The sequence below is a fragment of the Eleutherodactylus coqui genome, chromosome 9, assembly GCF_035609145.1.
Source record: "Eleutherodactylus coqui strain aEleCoq1 chromosome 9, aEleCoq1.hap1, whole genome shotgun sequence".
In the NCBI taxonomy this organism is placed as follows: Eukaryota; Metazoa; Chordata; class Amphibia; order Anura; family Eleutherodactylidae; genus Eleutherodactylus; species Eleutherodactylus coqui.
Window position 1 is genome coordinate 15,400,747 of NC_089845.1, and position 11,103 is coordinate 15,411,849.

Genomic DNA, 11,103 nt, shown 5'->3' on the forward strand with positions numbered 1-11,103 from the left:
TGGTCTCACATTCCAGTAGTGTATCTAGGGAAGGCTGGTCTCACATTCCAGTAGTGCATCTAGGGAAGGCTAGTCTCACACTCCAGTAGTGCATCTAGATAAGGCCGGTCTCACACTTCAGTAGTGCATCTAGGGAAGGCCGGTCTCACACTCCAGTAGTGCATCTAGGGAAGGCCGGTCTCACACTCCAGTAGTGCATCTAGGGAAGGCCGGTCTCACATTCCAGTAGTGCATCTAGGGAAGACTGGTCTAACACTCCAGTAGTGCATCTAGATAAGGCCGGTCTCGCACTTCAGTAGTGCATCTAGGTAAGGCCGGTCTCACACCCCAGTAGTGCATCTAGGGAAGACTGGTCTCACACTCCAGTAGTGCATCTAAGGAAGGACAGTCTCACACTCCAGTAGTGCATCTAGGGAAGGCCGGTCTCACACCACAATAGTGCATCTAGGGAAGGCCGGTCTCACACTCCAGTAGTGCATCTAGATAAGGCTGGGGTCACACTCCAGTAGTGCATCTAGGGAAGGCCGGTCTCACACTCCAATAGTGCATCTAGGGAAGACTGGTCTCACACTCCAGTAGTGCATCTAAGTAAGGCTGGTCTCACACTCCAATAGTGCATCTAGGGAAGACTGGTCTAACACTCCAGCAGTGCATCTAGGTAAGGCCGGTCTCACACTCCAGTAGTGCATCTAGGTAAGGCCGGTCTCACACTCCAGTAGTGCATCTAGGGAAGGCCGTTCTCGCACCACAATAGTGCATCTAGTGAAGGCGGGTCTCACACTCCAGTAGTTCATCTAGAGAAGGCCGGTCTCACACTCCAGTAGTGCAACTAGATAAGGCCAGTCTCACACTCCAGTAGTGCATCTAGGGAAGGCCGGTCTCACACTCCAGTAGTGCATCTAGGGAAGGCCGGTCTCACACTCCAGTAGTGCATCTAGGGAAGGCCGGTCTCACACTCTAGTAGTGCATCTAGATAAGGCTGGTCTCACACTCCAGTAGTGCATCTAGGGAAGGCCGGTCTCACACTCCAGTAGTGCATCTAGGGAAGACCGGTGTTACACTCCAGTAGTGCATCTAGGGAAGGCTGGTCTGACACTCCAGTAGTGCATCTAGGGAAGGACGGTCTCACACTCCAGTAATGCATCTAGGGATGGCCGGGTTCACACTTCAGTAGTACATCTAGGTAAAGCCTGTCTCACACTCCAGTAGTGCATCTAGAGAAGGCCAGGCTTGCACTCTAGTAGTGCATCTAGATAAGGCCGGTCTCACAATCCATTAATGCATCTAGGTAAGGCCGGTCTCACACTCCAGTAGTGCATCTAAGTAAGGCTGGTCTCACACTCCAATAGTGCATCTAGGGAAGACTGGTCTAACACTCCAGCAGTGCATCTAGGTAAGGCCGGTCTCACACTCCAGTAGTGCATCTAGGTAAGGCCGGTCTCACACTCCAGTAGTGCATCTAGGTAAGGCTGGTCTCAAACTCCAGTAGTGCATCTAGGTAAGGTCGGTCTCACGCTCCAGTAGTGCTTCTAGGTATGTATCCAGCTTTCATTTACTTGGGTTTCAAATCCAAGCACAGTAGAATAAGGGAATGTTGAGGTCTCGTCGCGGCATGATCCATCCAGTTACAGTATGATGGTGCACAGGGACCCTAAACTAAACCTTTGCACCAGAGCCCATGAGTACACAAAAGTTTGCATGGTGAGCGCATCATATGTGAAGTTCTGGGTGTGGAAATCTGGCTGTTGCGTACTACAGATGCTTGCAAAAACACGTTATTCATATACTATGTATTCAGTAGATCTAGGATATAATGTATCTGGTTATAAATGGCAGGTTATTAGAGATGAGCAAGCATGCTCGTTTAAGTCTGCGGGGGGGTCGCCAGTGCGGGGGAGAGAGAGAGAGATCTCCCTCACGCTCCCCCTTCCCTGCTCCCTCCCGCCCCCCCCCCCCCCGCATGCTGCATGCGGCGAGTACACAGTTACTCGAAAAGACTGCTACTCGCTCATCTCTACAGGTTATGTCATTTTTAACTTATCTGCACCCTGTGTACTTCCTTCTAGTATTTCTTTCTATTTTCCACAAAATAGCAATTTATCTGGAGGTTTTGAAGAGTTTAAAAAATCCTTTGGTCCCTCCAAAGAGCTCAAACAAATGTGATACTATAGTTAATAACGTACTATCCTTATCGAAAGGTTTCTGCATCTTTCTGCTCTGCTCCATTAAAGACATTACAGTTTATAAAGAGCCTACTGTTAGTAGAACATCTTATACATGGATGGGAGGCAGAGAAATGCCTGTTTGTAAAAATGTTCCAATGAGTTGAACATTGTGCTACTAACCGAAATTATTTTATGAACATCCTACACCTTTTCCTGAATGCCTCTGCCAGAAATGAAAATGAAGTCTGATAAAGGCTCTCCTCCCACACAGCAGCCACAAGGGAAGGTATGAACAAGCTCTTTTTATACTGTGGCCTGCTATGGTTAAATGGCAACATCACTCACTGCAAGAAGCAACTTCACAGTTTGGAAACATTTTCAGTTACTCCCACTGAAAATGTTTAGACACGGCTTTCCAGGGCAGAGAAAAAAATGGAGAGGATTATTGATAGTATTAGCAGGATCCTAAACTGTCATCATTCTAGAATAACATTACCACTTACAACTTCTTAAAGGAGTTTATTAGACTTTTCAAAACTGGCTCAGGGCAGGGAATGTAATAAAATAAACAATGTTATGTTTACTCCGGTAGCACAGCACTCTGGTCCGAGAAGCGTGTGCACATGTCACGTGGCGGTCATTTTTAACTTATCTGCACCCTGAGTACTTCCTTCTATTTCTTTCTATTTTCCACAAAATAGCAATTTATCTGGAGGTTTTGAAGAGTTTAAAAAATCCTTTGGTGCCTCGAAAGAGCTCAATCAAATGTAATACTATAGTTAATAACGTACTATCCTTATCGAAAGGTTTCTGCATCTTTCTGCTCTGCTCCATTAAAGACATTACAGTTTATAAAGAGCCTACTGTAGCACAGCACTCTGGTCCGAGAAGCGTGTGCACATGTCACGTGCCGTTCATCAGTCTTGTGATCATTGCAGCTAATTACCAACTTCAGCAGTGACGCAGTCATGTACTCCAATGAGGAACGGCTCGTGACCGATGGAGGATCTTCCAGGAGCAGAAAGGCTGCACTAGAAGATCCTGAATGAATACCTACCATATAAACCTGTGTGAAATCACCCAAAAGCCGATTTCACACGAGGGTATTACAGATTTGTTTTTGCACCCATAATATGGACAAGTACCCCGGCCCAACAGTAGGTCTACTGAATCGAACTAACAGCATTACAGCTGTGAGTTTAACTCAGTTGACCTACGGCTAGGCCGGTACACTCTTTTGTAATATTGACACAAAACTGTGCTTATGTTTGCATAAAAGGGGGCTAAGAGAAAGGACAGAGTATACAGACAGTGCTACAGTTAAAAGAAAGAAGATAAACGTAATAGCACTTCTCTGCATTCCTGGACATCATAAGCCACAGGAGGGTATAGGTATGTAAGGGGGATGAGTTGTGCACCAGAGCCTCCTCCACAGTAATCAGCGGCTCAGCGACTGTCGCAAGCTGCCCAAGAACCGTGTGCTTGGCCCTGTCCCCTGACAGATTCCTGGAGGGGACAGGTAGAGGACTTTGGGCACACACCAGCGCCTGTTTTACAATGCTTGCAGCTTGCTGTGTTGAAAGGCCCCTTTGCTGGCCGAGTGCCACAACCAGGGCATGGGGTGTAAAATGCTGTCTGAGCACCAAATTGAATACCTGTCAGACAGAAACAACAGGGAGCAGAAAGTGCGAGATGCAGGGAAGCACCTAATATAAAAGTAAACTCTGTCACATCTTTGTGTGACGGACATCAGCAGAGTTAGTTCAGAGAGTGATTGAGGGACAGGAGAAACCCAGCAGATGCAGTAGCGGAAGAGAGAGGCCAATGATGTGGTGGCTGTATATGGAGAGCAAAGTGAGCAGGACTGTCCCCTTACTCAAGGGCAGCACAGGAGAGTGTCAAGACCCAAACAAAAGGAATGACTTGAGGGCTAACCAAGTTGTAATGAAAGGGACTGATGACCAGGGTCCGAACTAAGCCACTATGAAAGGGTCCTGATGATGCGGAACAAAGGGCAAGCAGAGTTGCAATGGCCTGTGAGAGAAAGAGAAGTCAGAGTTGCACTATGCAGCTAGAAAATTGGGCCATAAGAGGACATTAGCATTACTGCAGCACTAGTTGTAAGTGAGGTCGGCCTCAATAAAAGCTGAAAACAGTGCGCACTTAAAGTGACTTATAGTAGATAGTTGATGTACTTGAATAGGGGCGAGGGACGAGAACATTATCCTTCCACTATATAAGACATTTGTCAGGCCTCACATGGAATACTGCGCACAGTTCTGGTCACTGGTGCTCAGGAAAGATATTACAGCGCTTGAGAGGTTTCAAAGAAGGGCAACTAAACTAATATATGGAATGAGAGGACTAGAATTCCCAGAGTGGCTATCCAAACTGGGATTATGTACTCTAGAAAAAAGACGGCTAAGGGGCGACCAAATAACTATGTATAAATACATGAGGGGACAATACAAGGGTCTCTCCCATGATCTGTTTATACCCAGGACTGCGAAGGTAACGAGAGGGCATCCGCTACGTCTAGAGGAAAGCAGGTTTAACAACCAACACAGAAAGGAGTTCTTTACTGTAAGAGCAGTTAGACTGTGGAACTCTCTGCCTGAGAATGTGGTGATGGCAAAATCCATCGAGGAGTTTAACCCCTTCATGACGCGGCCCTCTCTTTTTCCCCATTTTCATTTTTTTCTACCCCCCTTAAAAAAATCGTAGCTCCTTTATTTATCCATCGACGTCGCTGTATGAGGGCTTGTTTTTTGCGGGACGAGTTGTATTTTTCAATGGTGCTATTTAAAGTACCATATAATGTACTGAAAAACTTAAAAAAAATTCTAAGTGGAGTAGAATGAAAAAAAAAATGACATTCCGCCATCTTTCGGCGAGTCTTGTTTCTACGGCGCACAAGTTGCAACAAAAAAGACATGATAACTTTATTCCATGGGTCCGTACGATTGCTATAATACCAAACTTGTATAGTTGTTTTTTCACTATACTACTCTTTTTTTTTTTCAAAGACATTTAATTTTTTTCAATTATTTTCTGTTGTCATCTTGTGCGCACAATAACTTTATTTTTCCGTCGACATAGTTCAGCGATGGCTCATTTTTTGTGAAATGTCCTGTAGTTTCCGTTACTACTAATTCGGAAAACGTACGACTTCTTGACTGCTTTTTATTGCGTTTTTTTCTGGGATACAGGGTGACTTAAAATTTCTGGTGTACTCTATTTTTTTTTCGGACGACGTTCACCGTGCGGGATAAAGAATGCTCTACTTTGATAGATCCAACTCATACGGATGCGGCAATACCAAATATGTACTTTTATTTTATTATTTACACCTTTTAATTATAGATATAGCAAAAGGGGGGTGATTTAAACTTTTATTACTTTTTTTTTTTTACAAATAAAATAACTTTATTGCTCTTTTTTTAACTTTACTTTTAAGTCCACCTGGAAGACTAGAATATGCGATACTTTGATCGCTCCTGCAGTATGACGTAATGCTATAGTATTACGTCATACTGCATTCTGACAGGCAGCCTATCAAGCCACCCCACAGGGATGGCTTGATAGGCAGTTTCTCAAGGCAGCCTGGGGCCTTTCAGAAGGCCGCCGGCAGCCATGACACCTGCACGGCTCCCCCGATCGGGGGCTTTAAATTCCGCTGTCAGAATTGCCAGTGTCATTTAAAGGGTTAATAGCCCACGGGTGTCAGCTGTATTAAACAGCTGACGCCCGCGCTGTATGCAGAGAGGTCACCCCGCGACCTTTCTGCATACATACCCCGACGCTCCAGGACGTAATTGTACGTCCTGGAGCTGGAAGGGGTTAAAAGGGGACTTGATGTCTTTCTGGAGCGGAAGAATATTACAGGATATAAATCTTAGGTTAATTGTTAATCCGGGTATACAGGCAGGTAGGAACTATTAGGGTTTTATCCAGGGATTAGTCTGATTGCCATTAGGGAGTCGGGAAGGAATTTTTCCCCAAAAGGGCTAATTGGCTCCTGCCTCTTGGTTTTTTTTTTTGCCTTCCTCTGGATCAACAACACAGGAGGATAAACAAGCTGGACTGGATGGACATTGTCTTCATTCAGCCTTAGATACTATGTAACTATGTAATGCAATTCTTCATGGCACTGGTATTGGGACGGAGGCTCATATACTAGTAAAGAATTGTGACTGTGATTTGTTCAGCAATTGAGCCTGGAACCATTGAACGATAATGTTTGCAAACTCGCAGGTTGGGGTGAATATTTTTGTGATGTATGAACTGTGCTCATTAAGTCGCACTAAGCGACTTAATGAGTGGCTTAGGAGCAATATTATTAAATCCAACTATGCATAAAGTACTATAACGAATGTAAAGTAGAGTAAGACAACTGACCTACAGAGAATAAAAGTGAAAAGCAGGGTAGAGCTTGAGGTAAATAGTGACGTCAACGACATTGGGCGTTCCTGGTATAAGGACGCAGCTTCAACAGAGCAGAAGAGGTCGAGGCTACAGATAGCGAAGTTTAGCTTGCACAGGTATTGAGCTCTTTCAGCGAAGATTTGCAATTTGTCACGTGACTTGCTGGCGTCAGAAGTCAAATGCCATGTTGGTTACATCATGTGATATTGATGCAATATTCAAGTAATTAGTGTGCTCTTATGAAGTAAAAGAAAAAAAAAATCACTCCATAAGAGAAAACTAATTACTAATTAAGGTTCATTTTCAAATTGTAAACCAGAAGCTAGAGACAAGAAAAACTCCATGCTTCTTACTTGTAACTTTAAAGCCACATAACTGGTGAATCCTAGAACACTATTAGGTACGTGTCACATGGAAAAAATGAGCAATGTGAAAAGTATAATTCATAGAGTGCTGGTTTTTCCTGGTCTTGGCAGCGATCTTAGAGCAGCTACATGCTCACTCCAGATTACTGTAACCATTTCTTTTATAGTCATATGTTAGTTTTACAACAGCACTTCTATCCAGAGTTACATGATGTACAATGCAGAGGAACAGTATGGATATCCATCACTAGGATTTGGCATCATTTTCTACCCTGCAGCAAAGTAAACCATATATGAATGAAAGGCAATCCCTAAACATGGCTTATCTACTGCCTCTCTCTCCTTAGATACTGGTATATTTGCATGCTGATGTAACAGAGCCAACTTTGTTGCACAGGAACTCTATACATTGTGATGTGTCACATTGCATTTTGTATAGTGCAGTATGATTAGCGTATTTGTATGAAAAGTGTAGGAATGATAGCCAAAAAAGGTAACCATAAAATTATATTGCAGACTTCTGGAGCACAGAGGTCATTTAAATGTTCTGGTTAGCCATTAAAGGCATCAGTCCTATAATTTGTATGTTTTACCCACATGTCGATGTTCTGGCTAGCATAATGCCGCACTATTCTTGCTCAGTAAAATGCCAGGGGCGATATTCAACACACAGAGAACATGTTGACTAAGGCCAATTTCAGATGAGCATATTGTAACATGTCCATAATATGGATGCGTACTGCGGATGTGTTTCAGATGACATTACAACTGTATGTCATGAGTATTTCATCACTATTTCATCAATATTTGCCTCTGTATACTCTAACTTTCCAGTGGTCAAATCCTGATACATATTTCCCCTATAGAAAAGAATACAAATACAGAGACAAATGCGCAAAAATAGGTCATGCAGTAAAAAAAACAGGTGTGAAAAATACTGCCTATTGATTTACATTAGCTCCATATTATGGTAAACAAAATACAGACCAAATACGAAGGTGAACTACGCTTATCCAACCCTGAGGCCATATGCACACAGATGATTTAAACTTGCATCAGACAACACATGGGAACCCCATCCATATGTTGTCCGATGTGTGGGACATGTACTATTCTAGTCGGAGGCTTCTTTCACACATCCGAGAAAATCGGGCTAGGTTTGTGCATTGCGAGTGATATACATGCTCTATCTTTGCGTGTTCCTCGGTACACATCTCCCATTGTTTCCATGGGACAGAAAAACGCATTGCACGGCATATGATGTGCACGTGACTGCGATGCGAGGCTTCCCATTTAAAAACAATGAGAAACACTTGCTGATCCTCCAACAAGGCTAAAAGCTGCGCCGTGTGATCGCAACTTCACACAAGTGATGAGAGGCGTTTTTGACGCCTCGCATCCATGGGTACATCGCATATTCGTGAGCGTGATATCGGGCCCGAGTTTCACAGCCCAATATCAAGCTCGGTTGTGTTTAGGAAGCCTAAGAATCAGATAAGAATAGGACACTTCATTTAGACTTTTCGCCCAAATAAAAAAAAAAGTCAGTGTGAATACACCAATTGAAATGAATGGATTCTATTTCTGTCTGATGTTCGCACTGAAAAATCAGCTGGGAAAATTGTCCAAGTGCAGATAATGGTATAAGAGCCCCTCCACTATGATGGGAACTGACCTTCAATACTTCCAGACCCCCCAGTAACTACTAATTAGCGCAACCAATACACTCAACAACCAGACCCAGGAATCGGAGATAATGCGAATGCCTTATGTCTCTGACATGTAGCTTGAGCTTTTCTTTTTTAGAAATTTCAATTATATTTTCTAAACACCAAATAATATCATCATCCTATTTAGAGCACCTTAAGAAATACAATCACATCTTCTACATTCTGTATAGTCTGCTAATATATGGATTCATACTGAATCGGTGACATACACTCACTGTCCATAATTGGAGCAGATTTGTTAATACTTGCTAATAGTTAGACAGTGCAAACTTAGACCAGGCAGTCTAGAAATGCACCAAGTATATTACAGTGGCTAATGCAGGATGATGAATTTGGTGCATCTTTAGACACTTCTGGTTAACTTTATACCACCAATTGATTGGCCTGGTTTGTGCAAAGGTTTAGGCGCAGTTATATTAATAATTCTGTCGCATTCTGCTTAGGATGCACTCAAAGGAATTATTGCTACAAACGCTCATATAAGACACCGTACATTTTATCATTCAGCCCTTTTATAGTTCAGTTCAGCTTACAGTACACAATATGAGTTTCATACTGTTCTGCATTTCACAGGTTCTGCTATAAAGGAGATTTAGCACCATTCGGAGTCCCACAGCTTAGATTTTATCACCTCCACTGTTAAGTGTCAACCTAAAAGTTTTATGCACAAAGAAGAAAATAAAGGAAGTAAACAATATGGCAATGTGCACTGCAACGCTTCTTGCCTGTTACTGCAGAGTCTGCTGGGTTAACATTCTACTTTTAGCTACCTATATGCATAGACTACTAAACATTCATTGGTTGCTCTTACCTTCCCAGATCTGAGCATCCAAGATGAGTGGGAATAAACATAAACAGAGGAGGCGTATTAACCTGAAGCGCAGATGAGATTGCCTGCAACATAGAAATCACAAAATAAAAGATCAATCTGAATGATAAAGTAACAAGTAGAGGAGCGTGATAACTCAATATTCTCACCTGGAAGCCATTTCTTTCAATAAAAGAAGTTCCTAGGTCACATTTGAAAGCAGAGCATCGTAGCAGAAATACACAAAACTGAAGAGTCAGTTGTAAGTTTGCTGCCTTCCCTGCTTCACAGAGCAGAGTGAAACAAAGGCTGCTCTGAGCCTCCAATGACTCCCTGCAATCAGGACTCCAACACTGAAATCTGACTCCTTCTACATTTTCTTCCTAGACCACCGCCTTTAATTTCCAACCTTACTCCCCATCTTATTCACAGCCATCGACCTTCTTCCAGCGATGCTTACAGCAACCCCACTCTTACCACCGCACAAGGTTCTTACATGCGGCCCAGCAATTTTCTTGCTATCTGTTGCTCACAAGGCTTGCATGCATCAACCTTTCTGTATATGTAGTGACATGTACGATTTATGTTATGGAAAGCGCCGTCCCCGTGTCCACGAGCAGAGAATCATTGCGATCCTCTGCTCGCAGCCGGCACCCCGATTCTCTGTGGTCAGCCTATCTGTCACATAGGCTGACCTGCGGAGAACCTTATGGTTCCACAAAGCTCTCAGATATGGAAATAATAATGAAGTAACACAAAAACAATAAATGTTCTCTAATAGCAATGTTATGTAAAATTGTTACCAACACATTAAATAAATATTGCCAAAATGGAGGAGGGCATATGCTTAGCAAAATTAATTCCCTGATTCCTACAGAGGGGTAACATTTTTTGCATGCATTGAGATAAGGTCCACATTGATATGAGTATCTGTCTGTGAGGACGGTACTGTTTTTTGCTGCTTAAGGCCTACTGTCCACGGACGAATATTCACTGCGTTCCCCGGCCGTGGGGTACGTAGTGAACGCTTTCCATATCGTTGCTATGGAAAGCGCAGTCCCCTGTCCACAAGCAGAGAGTCATAGCAATTCTCCGCTCACGGGATTTAAATCACAGCATGCTGCGAATTACCACGATTCACTGCGGTGAGCCTATCTGTCAGATAGCTCAGTGCAAAGAAAACGTCAGCTGTCTCCTGCTCCTGCCACACGATATCACTACGCCTGTGCACAGGCAGCCTAAAGGGGTTGTGTGGTTTTAAATTAAAGTTTTACCAGCTGGGCGTGGGTTAAAATGAAAAAATAAAGCATACACACCTGTCTTCAGCCCCACTGGGCGCCACTAACCAGCTCTGCTGCCTTGTCACCATCATCTGCGGCAAGAAGGCAGATAACCACTGTCTTCTGAAGACCTATCATCAGCACTCACATTCTGGGTGCCATGATGCCAGAAGTTCGCTGCAGCCTCCGATTAGCTGCAGTAGTCACTTGACTTCTGGCAGCGGAGGACAGGGACCGAGCAGCGAAGCCACTTAGCAGTGCCCAGGGGGGATGAAGGCATTTGAGTATACTTAATTTTTTACTTCAACCCCTTAGTAACGAAGCCTGTTT

The 11,103-nt window shown here is 43.5% G+C and overlaps 1 protein-coding gene across 4 annotated transcripts in view; it reads right to left on the bottom strand.

The window, feature by feature from the left end:
• Window positions 1-9,783, bottom strand: part of COL15A1 (collagen type XV alpha 1 chain) — a 638,286-nt gene extending 628,503 nt beyond the window's left edge. For all 4 annotated transcript variants that reach the window (XM_066579143.1, XM_066579144.1, XM_066579146.1 and 1 more), the window contains exons 1-2: window positions 9,664-9,783; window positions 9,497-9,579 (exon numbers count right to left, since the gene is read on the bottom strand). In XM_066579143.1, the coding sequence (XP_066435240.1) occupies window positions 9,497-9,579; window positions 9,664-9,674 (94 nt within the window). In that variant the 5' untranslated portion in view covers window positions 9,675-9,783. The remainder of the gene's footprint in view (window positions 1-9,496; window positions 9,580-9,663) is intronic.
• Between the last annotated feature and the right edge of the window lie 1,320 nt (window positions 9,784-11,103).